Genomic DNA, 25640 nt, shown 5'->3' with positions numbered 1-25640 from the left:
GGAACCCAGCTCCTATATATATTGGGTGAATCATCGTTTATTTATTTTGAACGGTACAGTAGGTACTCTACACATTGTCTTCTTTGTATATTATATTGTTGCAATACCCCGGGTCCCCGAATAACCTCTTTAATTATAAGCTCATCCTTGAATGCTCGGTAGCAGCCACAACTCAAAGCTTTTAGCTAGCAGCACCACTTGCGCTTCCACGGTTCCCCCACACAAGTAAACACACAGGAGAGAGTGGGAGAAACAGAGAGCAAGAATGGCGGACCTTGCCATTGGGATTTCCAGGACGGCTGTTCAGGCCCTGGTGGACAAGGTCAAGTCCGCACTCAAAGAGGAGGCGGAGCTGTGGCAGATCGTGCAGCGTGATATGGTGTTCATCCAGGACGAGTTCGAGATGATGGAGTCATTTCTCAGCACCGCGGATGGCAGGCGCATCAAGAATATTGTGGGGAAGACCTGGGTGAGGCAAGTCTGGGACCTGTCCCACCAAGTCGAGGACTGCGCTGAGTTTGTCCTCCACCTGGACACAAAGCGTTCATGGTGGGCGTTTTCGCTCCGGTTGCTGCCATCCTGCTGCAAATCGGGAATAGCGCAGCCCCTGGACGAGGTGGTCGCCGAGATAAAGCTGCTGAAGGCCCGGGTCGAGGAGGTGAGCCAGAGAAACCTGCGCTACAACCTCATCGGCGACTCTGGCTCTAAACCTGCTGTGCCAATGCAGCAGACGACCGCTGCTGGTACATTTGACATTCCCGACACCTCTAAGAATCATTATGCTAGGGGCTTCTTGGATCTCACCAAGTTGATTGCCACGGAAGGCGAGGACCTTCAAGTGATCTCAGTTTGCGGAACAGGAGGTGATTTTGGGAAATTATCCATCATCAGGAAGGCGTACGATGAATCAAGAACCAAGGGACAATTCAGAAACTATGCCTGGGTGAAGCTGACATATCCTTTCAGTCCCCATGATTTCATCAATGACATGGTTGCTCAGTTCTACACAAACGCCAATCAGAATGAACCAGAAGAATCTGTTGGTCGAGATCTCCTACATCGGACGAACGACTTCCATATATTTGACCTTGCCAGGGAGCTCCTTGATCGTGTTTGCAACTATAGGTACCTCATCGTCCTGGAAGATGTGTCCTCCATGCCAGTATGGGATCGCATAAGGGCGTACCTGCCGGACACCAAGCATGGAAGCCGAATCGTCGTGTCAACCCACCAGCTCGAGATTGCAAGCCTATGCACAGGAAATCCGTACCAAGTATCTGAGCTCGGGCAATTCTCAGAAGATCACTACGTCTTGGTCTTCTTCAAGGACCACAACGCACAACATTCAGAAGTAAGCACCACTTGTTTCCTACGTACCTCTACTATTTTTCTTTTGAAAATTTTACCTCTACTTTATGAACGTATTACTATATATATTACTAATAGAACCTCGCAAAAAAAATATTACTAATAGAAGACACCTTTTAAAGCATCAGCATGATATGTTTGAGACATAGTAAAATAATAAATCCTAAAAATTCTCATAATACATAAAAAATAGAATGTGATCATCATCTATTCAATATATTTTAACAATTATCAACAACTAGCGGTCAAGCCATATATTCGCATGGGCTAGTTTGTGGAATTTCCTATGAACTAGTATATGCTCTGCTACCATGATTGCCTATAACAATTCAGAGATTTGTATGGGACTCAGTCTCCAGGTGGTGAACCTATAGATATCTGAATTTTTAGACAACAATAAAAGTTACCCTTACTACCAAATTAAAACGTTGCATCTACATTGCATTCATTAATTTGACTCCATCTCCTGTCTCCAAACCCATCACCATTTTCTTCAACTGCTTGCTATTGTTCTTTTTTGTTTTGAATTTTATAAGGAATTAATGCATTACATATGTCAACTACCCATGCTGCCCTTATGACACACTATAGAAAAAGAACCTTCCATCCACCATAAAAAATACCGGTGGATGGAAGGCCCCGAAGGTCATTACTGATGGTTGTTAATACCAACTGTATTAGTACCGGTTGATAAAGGGTACTCCATGGGTGAATACAAAAGGAAACAATCTCTCTTCTATGTTAGACCTGTTGTGTAGGTGAGATGGTAAGAAAGCTATACGTGAGGTAAGAGGTCCTCTGTTCAAAGCCGCATATATATATTTTTGAAAAATCATGCACCGCACCATGGATTTTTCATGACGTCTCCTAGATGGCCAGATGGGCCCAACTAGTCTATAGGACTTCAGACTGTTCTAGGTTGGATTCTCATGTCTTAGGCTGCCTCCAAAAGTTACAGTTAACACTATCCCTTATGCCAATATGGCAATGCTCCACATCAATAACAAATGGTATATGAGACGACTCATACAATAGTCACAAAATATGGAGTGACCTGTGCATCATCATCACACAATCTGAGAGTATGTGCGTGAGACTATCTCTTGACCAGGAGATAGCTTTTCTATCTCCTCCTCCTCTCTTCTCCAACTAGATCAAAATATTGTTTTAAAAAAACTAGATCAAAATACGAGGTGGCATTTCTTTGAGGTGGCTGACGTAGAGAAGGCCTTATGCGTCACTTTGCACGGCCCCGACAAGATTATTAGCTGACGTGGAGCTGAGGAAAAAAGACCAATGAGTTGCACATGCTCTTTGGTTTCTACATCGGCTCACTCAGAGTTAGGAGGAGGAAAACTCTAGAGCACAGATTTTCATAGTTTCTCTCTCACCACCTCCTGGGAAGTTGATGATATCTAGCTCATAAAAGTAAGTACTAAGGCCAATCTCAGTGGGAGCGAGCATTAAATTTGTTGATGTGGCAGAAAAGAGACACTACCAGAAAATGGCTCATTCGTCCCCAGTAGTTAGTACCAGTCATTCTTTGGTCCGGTACTAAAGTGGACTCGACGCCACTTTAGTACCGGGTCCAAATTTGAAAGCTCCCAAAACCATTTTAGTACCGGGCCAAGCCACCGACCGGTACTAAATGTCGCATTTTAGTATCAGTCGGTGTTACCTGCCGGTACTAAAATGGCGTGTCCATTTAGTACCGGTCGGTAACACCGAACAGTACTAAAATGCAACATTTAGTACCGGCAGGTGGCTTAGCCCGGTAATAAATGTTCCTCTACGGGTTATTTCAAAAGGAATGCATCTCCCACCCAGTCATAAGTGATGCATAGATGGGATGGTAAGGAAGGGTCGCGCGAGGCCGGAGGTCGTGAGTTCGATTCCCACGAACCGCGCACGCGCATATTACACGCGAAATTCGCGTGACTTGTGACGATGCGCGTGTGCGGGAGCCTCCTAGCTACTCAACACTTTTTTCCTTTAATTTTTGGGCGCAAAACCATTTAGTACTAGTACCGGGCGTTTTGACTAGTACTAAATGATGTGCCATTTAGTACCGGCCAAGCGGTACCGGTCAGCCGCCCGGTACTAAAGGGGGGTTGCTGACCGGTACTAATGTTAGATTTTCTAGCAGTGAGAGAAGGGAGAGTGTCATGCAATGTGAGAGGAGTGTCATTACCATGACACTCCTCTAGCACGGTTACTTAGTTCACAGTCTAGGTAACCATGTGATGACACTTCCCACTTAGACTGGCCTAACCTTGAATCACGTTGTGGGAAGTTCAATCCATAAAATTTAATGAGCCTCCAAAATGGATTTTGATGAGAAATGGTCCCAAAATGGAGAAAGAGACTCTTTATGATCTTTTCATAAAAAATGCATGACAAATCCAAATAAAATGTGTAGGAATCAAAATGATTGCTAGTTACTAACCTTAACACAAGCTGGTTTAGTCATACATAAAAAATGGGGAGCCTCCGTGATGGATTTTGATTGGGAATGGTTCGAAACTAAAGAAAAAGGCTCTCCATGATCAGTTTATCACAAAATGCATGATTTATCAAATATAAGTTGGTATAATCCATATATCAAAATAGAGAGCCTCCACGAGAACTTTGGCAAAAACTTGATGTAACAATGGTGGAGAGGAGTGCGGCCGTCGGGGTGGAGAAGAAAGGTGATGGGGCGAAGAAGAAGGGTAGGGGTTTTCTAGCATTCACATGTCACCTCCGATGGTGAAAGTTCATATCACAGCTTGACTCGTGTTGCGAACTAGCAATGATGCCCGTCCACACAATCACCACCGCAGTGATATGGATTTATTGTAGCTTTGGTTACAATGGCCACTACGGTCACCTACGCTGAAACCCGCGGTGAAAGCCCATCACAGCCGGTTAGGTTGAAACCGGCGGTGATGGGGCATTTGAGAAGGCCTGCTATGTAGTAGTGTTATTTGGTTCCAACAGTCTTAATGTACAAAACTAACTCTAATATACATGCATGATGTGTGTTGCCAGACCACATATACATATATATATATATATATATAGGAAGTGATGGGCATATCAATTTTCATCTATACTATAAAAGTTGAAACAATTGAAAACATTTCTCACTAAGATTAGGCCCACCGTACCCCTCATGGAGGCCCCACTTGTCAGGCCAAAAGGCTTGACGAAAGGGAGGGGGAGATTGATTTCGTCAATGTTTTCCACCAAAATTCTATTACTTTTTACACCAACAATTTTCTATACCTACCTTTTGTACACATATATTACTTTCCTTTAGCATCCACATACTGTCCTTTGCACACACATTAACCCATAATTCACATCATTTTTTCTTTTGGAATGATAATAGTTGACATCATTGTTTATGGAAGGAAAAGAAAGACGTGTGTTAACTCATAATTGACATCATTGTTTATGGAAGGAAAAAAAGATGTATATTATTTTTAGAAGAAAAATAAATGCCATTGTTGTTTGATGGTTTTGGAAGGATATTAATTGACATCATTGTTTTAGGAAGGAAAAAAAAGATGTGTATTGTTTTTAGAAAGAAAATAAATAACGTCATTGCTTGATGGAAGAAAAATTAAATACGTGCCTGTGGCACGTACATCTTCCCTAGTGTCTAACAGTTGGCTGATGCTAAAGTTTCAACTTAAGACTTGTTAAAGTCACATAAAGATGCAATATATAGGGAAAATTGACGGTTGGGGATGGAGAAACTGATATTGTAATTTGTAGCTACAGTATATTACATGCAGATAAACATAAACAATACGCATTGAGTAATTTGTGTTAGAATATGAACAAGTAAGATAAATAAAAAATAATAGAAAAGCCCATTTTATTACCTCACCAATCTACTTAGTCCGCTCAACTCCTGAGCAAAATTTAGGATCAATTTACTCCCCTGAACAATTTTAATTTGTCCAATCTACCCCTTAATGAGATATCTCTTTTTTATTATTTCATCATGTACAAATTGATGTTTTTTCAGATTTTAATTTTTTTGTGTTGATATAGGACATGATGCCTTATATTAAAAAATTACATTATGATTTCTTATTGTCATGTTCATAAGGAAGATACGTAATTGATCTTAGGGATATAATTCTGCATGAAAAGTAATAATGAAAATTTATAATTTATTTTTCTAACGTAGGGCATCGTATTATCAGTCATCTTGTAGAATTTGAAATTAAAATTCCATTTGTATGCGGAGGAAAAACATCTCATTAGGGGGCAGATTGGACTAGCTGAAAAACATCTCTTAGGGGGTAGAAGTAAATTGAGCTAAATTTTATTCAGGAGGTTAAGCGAACAAAGTAGATTTGTGATGGCAGTAAAATGGACTTTTTCCACAACTAAAATTTTTTGGTTAGCTATGCCCCCACATTTATCCATGAGTTTTAACAAATATGTATATCTTTTAAACCTAATAAACTATTCTAGAGCACCGATTGACGGACTAGTTCCAAAATAAATTAGCACATATCTACTGCATGTCCTTCCCTCACTTTTCGTTCTCAATCACACTCTCGTCTTACTTGCAGGGCTTTCTACGTGATGAAGTAAAATACCAGAAGAGGTCATCATTTGTAAGAGAAGTGGCCAATGATTGGAAGAACAACTGTTTCCTTGTTGGGCGCGATAGGGAAGTGCATGAACTTGGTGAAATGATAAGAGACTGCTTTTACAGAAATGAAGCATATGTAGTATCCGTGTGTGGGACCGCTGGTGTTGGGAAATCAAGTATCGTCCAAGCTGTTTACAACCATTTTGTGGCTAATAGGAACCACGGGATGTTTGAAAGGTTCGGTTGGGTCAGTGGATCCCATCCATTGGATCCCATGGACTTCTCACAGCGCTTACTTTTGGATATGGAAGCGGGGGAATCAAGTTATGTAGAAGTCCCAACTAGATATGCCATCGAAGCGTGTACAGATGTTCTATGTAGATATCGGTGCCTTATCGTTATTGATGGATTACAGTTCAAGGAAGACTGGTACTCAATATATCATAATATTTTGAATCTAAGTAATATGTGTGGCATCTGTATTATTGTCATCACAACCGAAGATAGTTTCCTCGAGGGCGCACGGTCTGCAGACAGAGTGTTCCACATTAAACCTCTAGAAGATGATATTGCCTTTGACCTGTTCAGAAAGGTATGTTACTCGTTAAAGAAGTACTAGTAATTTCAGAATAATTAAATACTAGTTAGAAATTTTGCTAATCGAATTTACTTGTCCTTGCTCTCTCTCATTTGTTCATATTAGCCTACCAATAACCCGTGCGACTGCATGGGCAACTAATTTATAGTTATCCACTAGTTAACACACCATCTGTTTTACATATTTTAGTCTATTTAGTGAATTTAGTTTAATATTTTAGATATTTATGGATTTTTTTCTTCTATAAATTTGATCAAACATAGAGAAGTTTAAATTAAAACAAAACTAAAATAACTTATAGTTTGGAATGAAGGTTTTAGTCAATTAGAGTTTTTATTTATACACCATAATACACACAATTCAAATATATTTTAACTCTTTTGCGAGTAAATATACTTTAACTTATATACATCAAAATCATGACTAATGTGCTGGTAAGCCTAGCTCTATCTTAGTCTAGTCATCTTTTTTTGAACGGTATCGGGGGGAGGATCCCCACCTACAATTCATTGAAACTTGTTAGGTTTGTTACAAGCAGTACCTTGGAATTCCAAGGCTGAGAGAATACATGAGAGTACATGAGAGAGGAGCATGAAGGGAGACAGTTTACGAGATGCTACTCGCAAACCAGTCGCGCCAGGCCTGCACTTCCGGTTTCGTTTTCATGTAACGGCAGCTCCAAGCATCAAGATCCTTGAGAACTCTGCGAATAATGTCGGTTGAGGATGAAGGTTGGCAGTCAAATACAAGGCCATTTCGTGCCTTCCAAATGTGCCAGAGGACAAGAAGTATCATGTCGAGTTTGACAGTCACCGAGAGGACACTGGTAACCTGAATCTCCCAGGGTCGTCGGAACGTATCCCCAAGGATGGTGATGTGTAGTCGTTCCCAGGTCTCGATAGCAGCATTGCAGTCAGTGAAGATGTGTTTATCAGTTTCCAGGGTGCCATTGCAGTGGGCGCACCAGGACTCTTCTAGTGGCTTGATATTCCGATGGAAGAGATGAGCATGAGTGTTGAGGCGGCCATGAAAGAGTAGCCACGCGAAGAATTTGATCTTCGTGGGAAGCTTGATCGTCCAAATCTGAGCCATGTCGATTGCCGGGGTAGAATTGCATAGGGCAAAGTATGCACCGCTCGAGGTAAAAGGTTCTCTTTTGCCCGTGTCAAGGAGGCGGACATCCGGCCTGTCAAGGATAGCGACACTGGCAAGACAGTCAGTAAGCATAAGAAGCTCCTCACGCGCAGCACGTGTGAGTCGTGGTTGTAGGAGGGGCCGCAGCCCAGACTGAAGGACCGAGCAAACATCGTTTTCGTGGTGGATGCAATGGAAGAAGAGTGCAGGAATGGTTTCGGCCACAGTGGTGTTAAGCAGCCAGCGGTCGTGCCAAAAGGATGTGCTAGCACCATCACCGAGCAGAACAGTCGTCAGGGAGTGGTACCGCGGCAGTTCTTCCTGGACGAGCCGGGAGAGATAAAAGTCGGCCATTCCAGAGGAGTGCGGCCCAGCATAGGATAGAAACCACGTTTTCCACGGCAGCGAATTGGGCTCATGGAGCTTGTGGACGAATTTCATGAGGAGGCAGTGATTCAAAGTTTCCATGTTACGAACACCCAGTCCACCATCGTCCCGTTTCTGGCAAACACGATCCCAAGCAATGAGGCAACTCACTCCATTGCTTTTTTCCTCCCCGGTCCAGAGAAAAGCGCGTCGTTTAGCATCTAGGAGTTCTCGCACACCTTTCGGGAGAAGGATGGATGACATATAGTAGATAGGTAGACTCCCAAGCACCGCATTCACTAAGACGATGCGCCCTCCAGAACTCAGTAGGCGTGCCTTCCAGCCAGCTAAGTATTTGTCAAAGGAGGAGATGAGTGGCTGAAAATCAAATGGTCAAAGTTTGTGTGGAGACAGAGGGAGGCCGAGGTACGTCTGGGGGAAGGTCGAGAGTTCACAGCCCAAGACAGTGGCCATTGTAGAGGCAGTTGCAGCATCCACATTCATGGGCACAAATGTAGATTTGTGGTAGTTAATGGTAAGACCGGTTGCCATGGAGAAGTCATCAAGGATGTTCTTAAGAGCCTGTAGGGACGCAACGTCTCCTCTAGTGAGAATCAAGGTGTCATCCGCATACTAGAGCACAGGGCACGGGAGCGATGCCTCCAAGGGGTGGGAGAGCTCGCCATCCCTGTAGGCACACTGGAAAAGTTTTTGTAGGATGTCCGCGACAATAATGAACAGGTAAGGGGACAGGGGCTCCCCCTGGCGGAGTCCTCGGCGGCATTTGATCCAGTGGCCAGGCACGCCGTTTAGCAGCACGGCGGTTTTGCCAGTGGTGAGAATACATGAAATCCATCCTCTCTAGCGGCCATCAAAACCACGGGCATGGAGGATGGCGTCCAAGCTTGACCAGTCCACCGAATCGAAAGCTTTCTTGAAATCCAATTTGAGCACAGCAGTAGAAGCATGTCTTTTGTGGCAGCAGCTGAGTAAGTCTGCTGCATAGACAAAATTCTCGGCAATGCTCCTACCATGGATGAAGCCGGTCTGGTCAGCGCCCACAACCCGTTGAATGAAGGGCTTAAACCAATTCACCATCACTTTGGAGAAAAGTTTCATGGGGCAGTTTTGCAGAGAAATCGGACGGAAGCCGTCAGCAGTCCGGACGCCTTCCTTTTTTGGAATGAGAACGAGGAGGGCCCGGTTCAGTCCATCAAGGTCCAAGGTGCCATCAAAAAATTCAGCAAACAGGTGATGAACGTCCGGGCCAATAGATGGCCAAAACTTCCTGTAGGAGGGACCAAAACCATCAGGACCGGGACTGGCGCGGGTGTCCATTGCAAAGAGCGCTTCAGTGATTTCAGAGTTGGAGAAGGGCATGGAGAGGTTGCAGGAAGCAACATCCATATGTGGATAGAGTTCCAGCAGATCAAAACGTCATTCAGTACTATGATCCCTCCCAAGCAGTTCCATGAAGAAGTTGCAGAGAATGGTGCTTTTAGCGTCGTGTACCGTGGTAGGATGGCCATCAAGTTCCAAGCACGCAATGGTGTTAGCTCGCCGCCTGCCGGAAGCAGCAGCGTGGAAAAACGCGAGTTTTCATCCCATTCAAGCGCAACTCGCAAATTAAAACGTTGGCGCCAAAACTCTAGTTTTTTAGCGTGGATGCTCTGCAGTCCTTGAACAGCGAGTTGGCGAAGGGCCGCTTCATTTGCACAGAGTGGACGCGCTTATTCCAGAAGATCAAGGGCATTTATCAGGACCTTTGTATCAAATTCGCGCTGAGTCAGTGGCAATTGGCGACGCACCAGGACCTACACACCCCGCGGCAATGTTTCAGACGCTGCACAAAGGATTTGGCCGTGTGCCCAGAAACAGTTTTCGGCAAGTGCACTCTGAATAATAGAAGGGAACTGTCTGTTCAGCAGCCAAGAGTTCTCGAAGCGGAAACAATTACTCCTAGGGATGCGAGTGCAGGCTGAGACGCTGAGGGGGACGTGGTCAGAAGCAAATCTAGTGAGTGAAGAGAGCGCGGTATTTGGGAAGGAGGCATCCCAGTCCAAATTGATGAAACATCTATCTAGCCTAACAAGGGTTGGACAGTCACGCCGGTTGCTCCAAGTAAAAGCGCGGTCCACAAGAGGGATCTCAATAAGACCGAGAGAATTAATCAGCTCATTGAAACGATCAGCTTCGAGTGCGTAGTAGTTAGCATTGTTTTTGTCCTCAGGGCACCACATGAGATTGAAATCGCCGAGAAGCATCTAGGCGCCAGAAACCATCTCAGCGCCAGAGGCCAGTTCGCTGAGGAAAGCAGCCTTATCTTCACGTAGCGTAGGTGCATAAACGTTAGAGAGCGTGAAGGGCATGTTGTCAGCAAGCAAGGAGAAGCCAGTGGTGAGAGTGTAGGGAAGATCCACAGTGGAGGAGAGGCTGCAAACAGCGGCATCCCAAGCAGTGAGAATGCCACCAGATGCACCCGACGAGCCCCTGGCCACATAACTGGAGAGGCGAGCCGGAAGAAAAGTGTGCCGTTTCTGCGAGTTAAGTGCAGGCAGTTTGGTTTCCTGTAGAGCAGCAATCGAGGGGCGCGTGGAGATCAACTCAGAAAGGACGTCATCGCTGAGACTGGATTTCCCGAGGCCACGGACATTCCACGAGAAGAAAGAGACAGTTTTACTCATGGGGGGCACAGGGAGACACCAGATAACTGAACGAACATAACATTAAGCACGGGACGAACGTGAGGGCGTACAAGTTACACCGGCCGCCTCTAAACCGGGACCCCAACCACGAAACTGAACCGAGATCACAGCACAAACAAGAGGCATACAAGTTACACTGGCCGCCACCAAGCCGGGACCCCAACCATACAGAACGAATCACCGAGCGCTCATGACCTAGCGCCGGGAGGCCGAGCAAAGCATCAGGCCAAGGACTCACACGCTCGCACAACAAAGGAGGAGCAGCATGGTCATGAAGAACTGGATCTTGCCGGGTGGAGGGACAACCCCTAGTAGGGCGTACACAGCACGAGTTATAAGCATCGCAGAGCATCAGGCGACCTCGCCCACCTCCTCGTCGGGCAGGTCAGGGATGCCGCACACACGGGCCAGGCAGCGCAGCTTGCTTGAGGTGATCTTGGGCGGAGCAGGACGCTGTAGATTGCCGGAGCAGGCGAGAGCCTCCTTCATACGTGTAGACGCCCGTGTCAGGTCCAGCTGGGCTGCCTTGACGCGCGTCGCCTTGGAGGTGGCGTCGACGTAGAAGGGATCCTCCTTGGCGGCGAGACGAAGACTGTGCCGACGCGTCTTGGCAGCACTGTCCTGAGCGCGGTTGCGACGCGTGCGATGTCACCTGACACTGACCTCGTGCTCCTCCTCGAGCAGTATGTCCTCCAGGGAGGGGGCGCCCGAGGGGAAATGAAGAGCCTCCTCAATCTCCAGAAGGGGCAGAGACGGAGGAGGCGAAGGCGTGGCCAGGCGGACAGGTGGCGGAGGCGTGGCCGGCCGGACAGGTGTCGGAAGATCGCAGATCACCAGCTGTGGAACACCAGCAAAGAGAGAGTGCGGCCACGCACAGACATTGCACCGGCAACAAGAGTCCAGAGGGGAACGGACGGAAACAGCAGCGGGCCAAGCGCGCGGCACGTACCAGGATGCTGTGGGAAGGCCCCGCGGTGACCAGCGCGGGTGGGACCGGAACGCCCACGCTGAGCGAATGTTCGCCCCAGAGGGTCAAAACGCTCCGCAGTCGCGCGCCCAGGCGTAGCAGCGTCGCCGTCGTCGTCACCCTAGTCGGAGAAGTCGTGCTCGTTGGGGAGCGGGGCGCCATCAAGGTGCGCCCAGAACTTGACGACGCACACCCTGGCGATGCCCGCCAGGCCACCGTCCAAGTTCCGCACCACCAGGAATGGCTTGACAATGCGTTCATTGTCGAGGAGGACCAGCACACGGACAGCTGAGTAATCAGCAATGTCAGTGCTGTTGTCGCAGTCTGGTGGGTGGTCCCCCACCGTCTCCAGACACTCCTTGTCGACACAGCACACCTGACCGTAGACATGGAACGCGCGAGTGATGCGCTCCCGGGTCCAGTGCTCTGGCGGGAAGTTGGTTGCAGCTAGCACCGCAAGCCGACGGTACCGACACACGAACCTGAAGTCGGCCTCCTCATGGCAGACCAGGCGCAGGATACACCCACTCAGCTGGAGCGGGCCGCATCGCAGTGTCTCCTCACGGAAGAACGGGTGCCGGAACACCACCATCATGGACCCATAGGAGGAGGCAGCCAGCCGAACAGGAGGGTCGCCGCCGCGCTGCTCCAGGGCAGTGCGGATGAAGAGCTCTGGGTCAGCGCACTCAGGCTCGACAAAGGCGTAAGCGAGGCGCCGGCAGGGCTCCATGTCCACGGAGGGCATGTGGTCCTCAGCGAAGTCATGTCCGTCGGCGGCATCATCGCCAGCAGGTGGGGCAGGACGAACGGGGAAGAAAGGGGTGGCGGCACGCCGAGCACGGTGGGGGCGGTGGTGGTGAGTGGTGGAGGTGACAGGAGAAGGGGCGACATCTGCAAACCGAACGGAAGGAAAGCGGTGCTGTTCCCTGAGAGCAGAAGGGGAACGGGACTGGGAGAAGGTGGTGGGGGAAGGAGGGACAGCTCCCGGGCCTGAGGACCGACGGTCGACTGTCGGAGAGCGCCAGACTGCCGCGGCCCCAGGCAGGAACGCACCGGGGGGGGGGGCAGGCGCGCGTGGGCGAGGTGGCGACGGGGAGTCGTCGCTGGACGTGAACGCCGCACGCCGAGCGATCCTCGCCCAGAACGCGGATTGCCCCGCCATTGAGCACGCTCCGATGCGGTGGCCGTAGCGGAGGCACTGCCGGCACCGGACCGGGTCCCTGCACGCCTCGACGTGGTGATCAGTGGCAAGGCACCGAAAGCACTGGTTGTGAAAAGAGGGCAAGGAGCGGGCATGGTGAAGCTTGCTGCCATCTGCCGTCTTTATAGGCGCGGCGGCAGAGGAGAGCAAAGCACGGAGGTATGGCCGCGCCGTGCCTGGATGGGACGGGGCCGAGACGACGGCGAGCGGCGTGGGGCCGATAAGACTTCAAATTTTATTTATAAATACCATAAAGACATCTAGGTCAACACCATGGCATGCTGCTCATCACAAGAGCATCAAATTTTGTTTTTTGGAAAGAATGATAGTTTTATTTATAAATAGAGAGATGTGCACATATATATCTATTTTGCCCTAGACTCTCTGATTTAAATAAGGATAAGAGATTAAGAAGAATAGTTAGAGTAGATGTGACTGGTACTATTTTATAGACTTAATGTAAAGATCTAAATTAGGGTGGGTCTAATTTTTTCTATAATAGCGTATGTGGATAGTTATGATAGATGTGGGGGCTATTTTAGGCTAATTCTTCAAAATAGCATATATAGGTGGGTAATTTTTTAGAAACAAAGTAAATCCAACGGCTATTATTATCAATGATGATTACCATATGTTGATTGACGGCTAGATATTTTACTTTTCTTTAGAGAATTTCTAGAATAGTTTCTCTTTAGGGCATCTACTTAGGATCCTAGGTGGCTTCATGTGGAGGCTTCAAAACGACCTCCAATTAGTAATAGTAAGATTCTAATACAATATTTGTACAAGTATTTTATTTGGTGTCCACATAATTTTTTGTACCAATTACTCTATATGCTTTTCCACCCACTATCCACGATCATTTTTTTATTTGGCGATCACACATACACATTAGTTTGGCAATTCATTGCTTCCTACGTAAATGTACATGTACATGATGTTTGCATGGTGCTAGACATCTTGCACTTATACCTTTGAGTTAGGTTTTTTTATATTAAAAATGATAGAAGTAGGTAAATTAGAAGCATATATACAAATACAAATCAAACACACCAAACCAGTTCTCATTTGTTTCGGTCACATGCTAGTAGTCAAGTTACCGATAAGTGATACTTATTTTTGGTCAGCGAGAAAGTTTACTATACTAATTGTTAAGTTTTGAATTATAGGTACTTCCTTTTGAAACCGTTATGAATGAGAACGTTCTCGAGGAAGTAAAAAGTCTGTTGTCCAAGTGCGGAGGCCTTCCCAAACAGATAATCGCTTTAGCCAGCCACTTGGGTCCCTTGCTCCAGCGGCCTAGAGGCATACAAGAACGGGATCGGGCACGTCTGACTGCCAACTTTATGCATGAGTTGGCTATGGCAAAGAGAGATAGCATGCAGAGCATCTTCGCCTTGATGCGTTCCAGCTTCGAGGGTTGTCCTCAACTACTAAGGAGATGCATCTTCTACCTGCGAATTTTCCCAGAAAACAGCTACATTCGGCGAAGGCGTTTGGTACGGCGGTGGATGGCTGAGGGCTACTCCAAGAGCATTGGCAGCCATAGCTTGGAGGACGACGCAGAGAAGCTCTTCGACAAGATTGCTGCACTTGGAATGATCCAGCAGGCACAAAGAATGACTGCCATGGCTGATGTCATGAGAACAGCCCCGTGGCAAGTCAATTATTTGTTCCTGGAGTATATCATCTCGTGGCAAGAGGAAGAAAAAATTTTCCTCCCACTTGAAGTCTCTGTTCTGGAAGGGAGGTGCAGCCTAAGCACGGGACGCATTGGGCAGCACCTATCCATTGGTAACAGCTGGGAGAGAGACGAGTTTGTGTTTGACAGCTTGGATTCCTCACGGCTGCGTTCTCTGACAGTGTATGGAGGGTGGCGATCGTTCTTCATCTCCAACAAGATGAGGGTGCTGAGGGTTCTGGATTTGGAGGGCTCCTCAAATTTAAATGACGGAGACCTTGACCAGATTGGAGAGATGGTCCCTCACCTCAAGTTCTTGTCCCTAAGGAGATGCACGCCAATCTCTCAGCTTCCGGATTCCCTGGGTCTCCTGAAGCAGCTCCAGACTCTCGATATCAGATACAGCTCCATAGTCGTGCTGCCAAAGTGCATTGTGAATCTACGGAAGCTACAGCACCTCAGTGCCGGCACCGTGCGATGGGATTCTATTATTCCAGATGTGAGCCTACCGGCTGCAGGGCAGCTGTCAAGGCTGTCAAGAAGCAGGGCACGCCATTTGGTACCCTGGTTGTCCAAGTTATTCAGAAGCGAGTCTGTTAGCAGCCATAACGGTGGCGTTAAAGTGCCTGGAGGGATTGCAACTCTGAAGGCCTTGCACACGCTGAGTGTTGTCGATGCCAACGCCTCAGGTGGGGGCTCCTTGCTGGGAGATCTCAAGATGCTTTCCCAATTGCGCAAGCTCGGAGTGTCCGGCATCACCGAAGAAAACACCAGGATCTGGGATCTCAGGTTTCCTCCAAATACCATCAAGCTGAGTTTGGAAATGGCTATGGATTGGATACCAAGACATATCATACAGGCTGCCGGGAAGCTACAAAGTTTAGATACTCTTCGCATCAAGGGAATTGGCGGAGAGTTGGAATTTGAGGGCTCGGGAGGATTGGATGAAGGCAGTAGCTCTTTCGCTGGCCCTTTCGGCGAACTGAAGGTCTTGCAGATTGATTTCAGAGGCGACTCATCTCTACGTTTTGAACCAGGATCGATGAGAAAGCTTGAGCAGCTGAAGGTAATTCTCGGCAGAGGTGGGTCTCGATTGCGTGTTGATGGGATAGTGTGCCTGATTTCCCTCAAGCAAGTCTGGGTCAAGGGTCCCCTTGACGTCGAACACCGGGAACAACTGGTGCGCCAACTTGACCTTCACGGCGGCAGACCTGTTTTGAAGCTGGAAGAGTAACCTGGTATACATATACTTTATATATATCCAACTGCGGTGAGATCCCCAACCCCAAGTATGTTTTTCTTTTATTTTTGCTCATATCTTGGTCACTCCTTTTTTTTTGTCCTCGTATTCTACTATTGTGTTCACTGTCTAGTCTTCTAGGCTAACGTAATTATCTGGTTTGTTTCCCACAGGAACTCCCGCATACCGCGCGGTTCAGAACGAAAGCGACTTTGAGCGCCGGGAGGTTTCAAGCAGATTAGGAACATCCTGATGAGTATGCACTTACTGAAGGTTGGTCAAGATGCGTCGTCTGCTCTGCCCGCCGTCTCTTCCGTCTCGTCCCAGGCGTTTGCAAGGCAACACGAGATGCGCTCCAGCTCCATCCCCCGGTTAGCGTAGTGAAGTATGTGAGCTAGCTATATATGTCCAGTAAATGTCTGAACACCGAGCTTTGTTTGCCAAGTGAGCAACACACTGCGTCGTACTATCGTGTAGTTTGGCTATATGCAGTTATGCACAACAGCTGGATATTTCAACTTTTTTTCATTTGGACCCAAGTTTTTTATACAGAAAAGAAGCCTTTGGACCTGCAACATGTAATGTTTAGCTTCATTGGAAGAAACCAAAATCACATAACTGTCCTTTACTCTCCCCATGCTAAAAACAATGCAACTCTCTCTTTCCAAGGAGTCAATAATTTCAAATTTAACCAAATCTATACAAAATAGTATTAATATTTATGTTAGAAAATAAGTATTATTAGATTAATCTCATAATACTTTCATACTAAATTTATTTGGAGACATAAATATTAGTATTTTTATAAATTTGTTCAAACTTGAAGTTATTTAACTTCTCCGAAAATAAGAGTTGCATTCTTTACCGGACGGATGAAGTACTTCTCACAAGTATCGACTCTCAAAGTATATCCTAGCTTCACCGCATACTTTAATTTTCTCTCCCTCACCCTATTTAAGATTCCTATCCTGCTGGATGGATATACTTCACCGCATGCTTTAATTTTTTTTCTCTCCCTCACCGTATACACTGTTTAAGATTCCTATCCTGGAACCATCCTAAGCAATCAGGTTGATTAAAAGTTACTGCTTTTTGCTGCTCTCCCCGCATCTGCGCGAAAAAGCACCCTCCACTTTTTTTTGAAATCGCAACTCAGTGTAGTACGTCCAAAACAAACAAAAACTGTGTTGTTATATTTTCCATATAGGTCCTTGTATTATAATTTAATTCAACACGAAGGAGGGAAAATTCAATATTGCTGTTATTTTTTGCAGATAACACCCATGAGGCACTTTTACGAAAAAAGCCTGCAACTTTAATGAAAAAACCCCGCAACCTCAACTCTACCGGTTCTCTCTCCCTCAATCTCCTCCCCAACGGCCTCTGTTTCCTCCCTTCCCTATCACCGCCCTCTCCAAGCTCTCTGGCTCCCCGCCACCACCGCCACTCCCCTTCTTCCCTCTACGTCTGCCTCCGCCGCGCCGCCCATTCCTGTGGGATCCAAATCCAGCCCTGTTCCTCCAGTGGTGCAATGCGGCCGAGCATGGCGAGCTCCCCTCCACTGTTCGCCATGCTCCACCCAGCCGCCGTCGTGTCATCCTTCTCCTCCGGTGTGGCACCGCAGTCCGCCTCCATCGCCCATGCGGCAAGAAGGTTCCCCTCGTTGTGTCTGGCCCCGCCGGACCTCGCCAGGCCCTGCGCCGTGGCCAACACCGTGGTGGAGGGCTACGCGACTGCTATGTCCGAGGTGGCCACCGATAATGGCATCAAAGGATCATCGTGGCCCAAGAAGGAAGGGTCGAATTGAGACTTTTTCAAAATCTAGTTGGTCCTTAGCCTACTTCTAGTGTTGCCCAAACCTAGAATTTGAAACCTAGTAGCTAGAGCACACTAACAAGATAGAACTAGGTGGGAAATCACACTAACATGTCCATTTGCCTAGAGAAGATCACACTGACAAGTATAGAACTAGGCAAGGAAACACACTAGCAACATCAAGTCCTAGTTCATCAAAAAAGCAAGCAAAGAGCAATAAGGAGAACAACTTGAAGTAAATGCTTGAATTTAAAGAGAGTGGACACGAGACAACCGGATTTTTTCCCTAGTATCGAGGAGTTGACGCTTGAAATGAATTGGGTGCTCGTAGCCTAAGAGGGGGAGAGGGTAAATTAGGCAAACTAAAAACCTTAACCTATGGCTCCAACTAATTTGCACAAAACATGAATTAGATCATGCTATATAGATGAGCAACTATGGTTCAACTAGTGTGAAATCCTCATCCTAAAACAAATTTTGCAACCTATAGCCAATCCTAGTTTGATGCTACTCTAAGAAAGTAAAGACACACAAGTTGCAAAAATGAAATGCGGAAACATAAAGGGGATGAGAGGAAGCAAACTCTCGACACAAAGATTTATCGTGTGGTTCGGTTAGGCACAAAGCGACTCTTACTTCATGTTGTTGAAGCACTCTATCGAGAGTATTGCTTACTAAGTTTCTTCCGGGACTCTTCTCGACTCACCACCAAGGCTTGCCAAATCACCATGGTCATCTTGACCTCGGGTTCCACTAAGTAGCTTCTCCACGAAGGATGGGGGTCTCCACATCCCCAGCACAAAGATGTCGACGCCGCTCCACACTAAGCCGGAGAGTCGTTGACGTTGCCGGTGAGCCACCAAGATTCCAAGGATGACCGGCACACCGAGAACAAGTGTTGATTCACTTTAGAACCACAGCACAAGGCACAACATCGTGCTCACTCACTCACTCAAGAGCTAATCTAGCACTCACTACTACAAAAATTAATTAACAGTAACCTTTTGTTAGGAGCTATGAGACGGGCACAAAAAATAACCGCCTCTATTAATACCTAGCATTAACAGAGGCGGTCATTTCTTATTAACCGAGGCGGTTACAGAACGGCCTCGCAAAATCGATTAACAAAGGTGGTCACATTTAATGTGATCGTCTCTATTAATACCCCTATTTTTAGAGGCGGACACGACCATGAGTACATCACTTGCTGGCACCATGAGCGTAGAGACAACACCACTTGCTGGCACCTTGTCCAGCTGCTAGGTCAATGGCTTCTTCCGTGAGTACATCATGTCACGACCAGTGGAAGAGAAGCTTTTCTTCCCACTGGAAGTATCTGCACTGGAGAAAGGGCAGTGGAGCCTAACCACGGAACACATAGGGCAGCACCTGGCTGTCCGGAGCTGCTGGAGGAGGGACCAGATCGTGTTCGACAGCTTGGACTTGTCACGGGTACGGCCTCTGACAGTGGTCGGAGAAAGGCAAAGTTTCTTCGTCTCGGAGAAGATGAGGGTGCTCCGGGTGCTGAATCTCGAGAACGCGACGCATGTAGAGGAGGAAAACCTCGACCTCGAGAAGATTGTGAAGATTCTTCCTTGCCTCAAGTTTCTTTCCCTAAGAGGTCAGGAGTCAGTCACTCGCCTGCCAGACTAGATTGGTGGCTTGACTTGAGGCATCTCCAGACCCTGGATATCAAAGGCACCCGTGTCGTCGCCCTGCCACCAAGCTTCATCAAGCTACCCAAGCTGCAGCACATCCGTGCCAGTGGTGTCATTGTGCCTCGAGGCATGGGGAAGCTGACGGCCCTGCACACTGTTGGTGTCATCAGTATCAGTGGCAGAGGTGGGAAGGCCATTCTGGAAGAGATCAAGAACCTTACCCAGCTGCGCAAGCTCGGAGTGTGCGGCATCAGCCGAGAGAACATCCGGCACTTGTTTCTGGCCTCACATCTGGAATTTTTGTCACTCCGTATCAAGAACAAGAAGGGCAACCATGCTGTTGACATGGATGGCGTAGAGTTTCCGATGAGCTTGCAGAGCCTTAAGATTTACGGGCATGCAGAACGTCTCCCGCGGTCAATCAAGGATCTTCATCTCGTGAAGCTGAGTTTGGAGTTGGTTACATCAAAGCGAGAGGACATTGAGGTCATTGGAAAGCTTGAGAATTTGCATACTCTACGCCTTCGTGTCCGCAGGATTTAGGATGCTGAGCTCCAGTTTCGTGCTCGGCTTTATGATTCTGGTCAGTCTTCGTCCAGAGTCTTCCTCAACCTCAAGGTGCTCGAAATTGCCTGCGCCAATTGTTTACATGTGGTGTTTGCTGAAGGAGCAATGGGAAATCTTGAGCTGCTGATGGTTTCCTGCGATCAGCCGTCGTTGCAGCTTTCCGGGCTAGAGCACTTGGGTTCGCTCCTGGAAGTCTCCCTGAAGGGCTTCTACGACAGCACACTCAAGGAAGCACTGCAACAGCAGCTTGACAAGAATCCTATCAAACCGGCTTTGAAGCTGGAGCAACCAAGTTCGTCCTGATTGGTACCTTTGCTGAGCTCGACTTGTTGATTTTTTTTTGGAAAAAGGAAACTTTATTAATTTCAAGAGGATACATCAAGATGATTTATCGTCTTGAAATTTTCCCGATCTCTGCCTGAGTGACACACAGCCTAAAAGAGTTTAATAAAGATCTTGACACACTAATGACTGTCGATCCTAAGACTAGACTGCCACCCATGTGCACAGACAAAAAAAGTCCTTGGCCACCTGTGCCAAAAAATGAGACGCCGCTACAAGCATGTCCCGAGAAGTAGGCCGCTAAAGGATAGCCCAGGTACGGAGCCAATGCGTAGTCGAGTAGATAACCTGTTGTCGAAGGAGGTAACCCCGAACTATTATGCAGAGTTGCTGATGGCTGTCCAGATTCCTAGTGGCCACCCGCCTCATGGCTTTGTCCATTGCTAACTCATCTGCTGCGGTAACATTGATTGGTGTCATGCAATCAACCGAAGGTACTTTCTCCGAATTGCCAGACTCCACGTGAACTGCGGGCGTTTTGGGCAAATCAGACCCCTCCCTAGCTGACATCTGACGATTTTCAGAAAGTGCCGAGGGAGCTAAACTTGCAGCAAGTTGCTGCTGAAAGTGCACCCGAGGGCAGCTGGGCTCCCTTTCATCAGCGCGAGCTACGCCTGCAGAAGACTCCGGTCGGGGCCTGGTATGCAACATGCAGGAATCAGCTGCAATTGCCAAGGCGCCTACCTGGCCTGCTACTTTCTCTTGCCGCAACACATGTATTCACAGCCACCCCCACTGGTGTTTTAGGACTTGTTAATCTTCCAGGACAGTGGCGGAGCTAGCCGAAAATTTTAGCTGGGGCAGACTCGCACGATAAGCATAACATAAGTGCCTAGAAAAACATTGAGCCTTTTACCTACGTACCATTACAAAAGTTCTCACCATTTGCCGTCCTGACGTGTGGGCCCCTCCACTGCGCCGCCTCGGTTCGCCGCTGGCCGCCGCGCAGGGCTCGCGCTCCGCAGCCGCGCCTCCTCGATCCGGCACTGGCCACGCCGGCCGGTGCACCTGGCCGCCGCGCGCATGTCACCGCCGGCACGGGTCTCCGCGGCCCTGGCGGCACGAGCCCCTGCCGCCGCGTGCCCCCGCCGGCCTCCGCAGCTCCGCTGCCGGCGCTCGCGCCCACCCGCGCACGCTCCGCCGCGCCACGCGCGACCTTCGCCAGCCTCCGCGGCTCCGCTGCCGACGTCCGGCGACCGGAGGGCAGTGGTTAGGGTTTCGTCAGCCGCCGGTCTGCCGGCGCCGAACGGGACGGGGTCGGAGTCGGGGTGTCGGGGGGCGACGCGAGTCAGCGAGGATTGGGGAAACGGCGTGGCTGTGGTTGGTGTTTTGTTTTCGCGCAAGTCGGCCTGCTGGGCCTCGTGGGCCTATGTTTTTCACTTAAACACCACTGTCCACTCCACCAGCGACGGCCCAAGTCGGGCTTCTTCCTCCTCCGACCTCTTGTTCATCAGAACATCGCCGCCGCTTGCTTCTTCAAGCTCCTGCTCGCCTAAAAACTCCATGGGGATTCGGAATCTGCTCCGGCGGTAGCTGGGGCAGCTGCCCCACCCTGCTGTATGGGTGGCTCCGCCACTGTTCCAGGACTTGGAAAACCTGACCTAGGTATTGTCACAGCAATTGGAGGCCGCTTATCAGTACCTTTTGTGAACACTAACGGTTTTACCGGGGGGCAAGGGCGATTCTTCCCAAGAGGTGTCACCGCAATGTGATGTTGCATAGGTGTTGGTCCTGAACCAGCAATCCCTGACTGAGAAGCAACGGTTTTACCAGGGGGCAAGGGCGATTCTTCCCAAGAGGTGTCACCGCAATGTGATGTTGCATAGGTGTTGGTCCTGAACCAGCAATCCCTGACTGAGAAGCAGGCGCATCAGTTTGATTATTGCCGCCCTTCATCTTCTTGGATGCTGACCCCCTTTCAGTGCTCTCTGTACTGCCATTTCCTACCCCGAAATCATCTTGATCCATGGGGTCTATGTCCTCAATTGGAGCAGTAGCAGGCTCAAAAGAATCATCCTCTAGCGTATAAGTAATAAAATAACCTTCTGTACCAAAGACCAAATCTGTAGTGAGAGGTAGTTGACTCTTATCAAGTATCCCAACTTTCACTCTTATTATCCCTTTCTTCCTGTAGGTGAGCATATCCACATCCCTGTAGTTCCAACAACTGTACCAAGTGCCCAGAAAACCAGATAGTTCCTGTAAGCATGTGGCACCTTGGTGATATGCACCCAGACCTCCTCCAGTGCATACGTGGGAGTGATGTCTTGATTCTGTTGCCAAGCTGAGATAGTAAGAGTGACACCATGATTTTTCAACTGATATCCCATGTCCACCATACTCTGAAGTGCCTCATCATTCGGGAATGCAACTAAGAAAGAATCCTCACCGTGTGGTAAGGCCTGCCACTGCCAATCAGTCCTGGTGATTCTTGCAAGCTCACTCTGGACTATCTCAGTTGTAATTATTGCCCCAGTCACCGTGATCAAACCCGTGGGCGCCGGATCCGGGACTTCTAATTTGTAGTCTGCCTCTGTGATCTGAACAAAAGCTAACTCCTTCTTCCCAGACCCAAAAAAGGCTGAGCATGGTTTAGGCATTTTGAGAATCGGACACTTAGATGATAAGTGAGAATTCTTCTTGTTGCAGACAATGCAATCAAGGTCTGCCTTGCAATCTTCATTCACGTGTCCACTACATTTGCATCTGAAACAAAAGGACCTCTTCTTCTTTAAGGTACCTTGCTCTGTTTGCTGCTGAGAGTTGTGCTGAAGGTTTCGTTCAGCACCATGCTGACTTGACTCCGCACTGTCGCGACCTGTAGGAACCGGAACGAATTTCCGTTGTGGCTGCCATCCACGACCAGGAACTCGACCCCTGGTCATCAACACGACTAAAGTTTTCACCACGGCCGTGGTCATGAAAGTCCCCTCGCCCAGACCCGTCGCCACGCCCGTGGCCATGGGCGTTACCGCGCCCAGCCTGAGGTGCCCGGCCATGGCCATGATCTCCACGGCCCCGATCCTGTTGCGGCGCACGACCACGGCCACGGTCCACGACCCTAGGGTAGGGAGGCATCGAGGCCGCAGTTCGACGCACAACTTCGGCGAAAGACGGCCGCGGAGAGGAAGTTGTCGCTGGGTTAGGTTTTGGCGGCGCAAAGGGGGGTACGGTGTTTGGGTTTTCTGGGATCTCTCTTCCGTCCAAACACCAATAGGCTTGGCTCCAATCCTAGGCCCAGTAGGGAATAGATCCCACCACGAGCGCCCAAACAGCCGAGCCTTCTCGATTAGAACCGCGCGACTTGGGCGACTCGTGATCGTCGTGTCCCCTATGATGCGTTTCTCGGTTTCTTTTGGAAAAAAGGCTTGTAGGGTAACTGGTGATGGTCTACGTTTGGCTAATGGTCCTCTCCAGGGACGCATAGCAAATCCTCTTTTGGAGATTGGCTTGACAGGTGCATGAACTCTTTCACCATCTGCACAAGACTCTAGTACCGCGCTGTCAGAAGGAGCAGCCTTGAGGGGGCAATGGTTTTGAGCCGGCAACCTTCCCTCTGGTAGCTTCTCAAGCTCCCACCATCTCGTTCCTTTTGGAAATCCCACTTCAGTCCAGAAATTCTCGACCAACTGATCATACACGTAATTGCAGTCCACACTGGACGATGGGCAACTTTGCCGTGTAAGCTCAATGGCTCTGATGGCTTGGCCCGCTTCCTCTGACGTGTCACCGGCTCATCAGGCACGGAACGAGAACCAGCAGCAGGAGTCCTCTGAATCACATCTTGATTGGAGATGCACACATCTATGTGCCCAACAACTGAATCTGCCCTTGATGAGGAAACAGGAAGAACAGAAGGAAGACAAACCTCGTTGACAGCTGGGGCAAGGGTGAGGCGTCGCCGGTGATTTGAGTGACGCCGTGGTCCAACTGTCTCCCACAACCCCGGCGAGGTTACCTCCTCCAGAATGCTTGGCTGACTCGCATCCACCTCGACCACCGGTGAAAGGCTCGCCTTGTTCGTCGCCGGCGAAGTCGCTGCGGCCGCCGCCGAGGACCCCAACGCCGGCAGCGCGCATGACACCCCGGCCGGGCACTAATCGCGTCGTTGCCGGACGACTCCGTGTCGCCCGGCGCCGACCCAGAGAAGCACAGACGCCACAGCGCTACAGCGCCATGCCGGACGACGGCCGCACGGGCTCTGGCGCTTCCCAGCACGACGCGTCGCCACGCGCAGCCAGCGCAGGACGCGCAGCCAGCGAGGCGCCGGCCGCCCGTAGTCGGAATCGCAGCTTTCACCGGAGTCGCCGATCGCCACTGGATCGCCGCTCCGGGAAATCCGGAAATCAAAATTCAAAATAGGCAGTCGCCGCCTCTGATTTTTAGATGTCAAAGTGCAGATACTCGACTTGTTGATTGTTCCTCTGTTTTCTCTACTCTGTCTTTTTTGTTCCGGTGTCCTGTTTGGACTCTCTGAGTTCATGACTCCTCAACCTCAACCAAATGGTGACGATCAGAAAATTAAGAAGTAATAATACGGTGATCGAACTCTGAAATGTGTCTTGCTTTTGTTCCCTACAATAAAACAATTTGTTGTACTATATTGTGAATGCCCCAGAGCGTGTTGTATATATGTAGATTTGTCTCGATCCTATGATTGGAGGCAACAAATTCACGCTTTGCAAAGTGAACTCGTTCTGTTTCTTGAGGCTATTGGTCTCCTCTCCTCTATCCTTCCTGGTCGCAGCTTCAATTTAATAACCTGGCCTGGTGATAGCCGTTGACTCTTGAACCAAAGCAAAACAGCCCTGCGGATGCTAGGGCACCAGCAATGCTTAAAGCCCAACTGGTCCTTACGTGTGGGCCCGGCGTCTGTAGTCTTTAGGCCTTATTTCTTTGCCACAATGGTGAGCCATGCATAGACTATAAACGTGGGTCCCACTTGTAAAAAATCAACCGTTCCCATCTCCATGTTGGTGGCGGGAGGAGTGCAGCGATGGCAGGAGAATATTGATATTTTATTCATATGGCCGGTCTTCAGGTATATGGTACCTGAAAGCTATGAATCATTGTAAAGACTACTCCCACAATGATGAGCCAGCCAATATAGGCCTATAATGACCACTTCTGCTCTCCATTGTGGCCACCCTAATCCACACAACTCCCACATAAAAGTGAAAGTGATCCAATCCAATTGAAGGAAATCGCCTTCACGAAAAAAGGGCCTCCATTTCACTCACACCACTCGCATGTCGCAGGCCGCAACGCTAATGGGTCGAATGTGACTATGCGAGGGCGCTTTGAAATATGTATGGGCCGAGCCAAGCGACTAGGGGCGCGGCCCAACTTAGTAGGAGCTCCCCAGCGCATCAGGAGGAGGAGAGGGGGAGCGGCCCACATG

At 48.6% G+C, this 25640-nt stretch overlaps 2 protein-coding genes across 2 annotated transcripts; both read left to right on the top strand.

Annotated features, from left to right (window-relative positions):
- Nucleotides 1-265: 265 nt before the first annotated feature.
- Nucleotides 266-7445, top strand: LOC120685114 (disease resistance protein RPP13-like). The gene is made up of 3 exons (XM_039966951.1): nucleotides 266-1351; nucleotides 5943-6202; nucleotides 7295-7445. Exons 1-3 carry the CDS (start codon nucleotides 266-268, stop codon nucleotides 7443-7445), a joined length of 1497 nt encoding a protein of 498 aa, XP_039822885.1.
- Nucleotides 7446-14297: 6852 nt separating this feature from the next.
- Nucleotides 14298-15851, top strand: LOC120685113 (disease resistance protein PIK6-NP-like). The gene has a single exon (XM_039966950.1). The coding sequence runs from the start codon at nucleotides 14298-14300 to the stop codon at nucleotides 15849-15851; it is 1554 nt and encodes a 517-aa protein (XP_039822884.1).
- Nucleotides 15852-25640: the final 9789 nt, after the last annotated feature.

The sequence above is a fragment of the Panicum virgatum genome, chromosome 8N, assembly GCF_016808335.1.
Source record: "Panicum virgatum strain AP13 chromosome 8N, P.virgatum_v5, whole genome shotgun sequence".
In the NCBI taxonomy this organism is placed as follows: Eukaryota; Viridiplantae; Streptophyta; class Magnoliopsida; order Poales; family Poaceae; genus Panicum; species Panicum virgatum.
The sequence above is the reverse complement of the archived record's forward strand: the minus strand, read 5'-3'. Positions and strand labels throughout refer to the sequence as shown.

Bases quoted from the DNA above. Each gene is read 5' to 3' on its own strand.
- LOC120685114 (XM_039966951.1), top strand. From the start codon at position 266: ATGGCGGACCTTGCCATTGGGATTTCCAGGACGGCTGTTCAGGCCCTG. The intron at 1,352-5,942 runs GTAAGCACCACT...TCTTACTTGCAG, and splicing joins ACAACGCACAACATTCAGAA to GGCTTTCTACGTGATGAAGT. The intron at 6,203-7,294 runs GTTCGGTTGGGT...TTGAGGATGAAG, and splicing joins AACCACGGGATGTTTGAAAG to GTTGGCAGTCAAATACAAGG.
- LOC120685113 (XM_039966950.1), top strand. From the start codon at position 14,298: ATGGCAAAGAGAGATAGCATGCAGAGCATCTTCGCCTTGATGCGTTCC.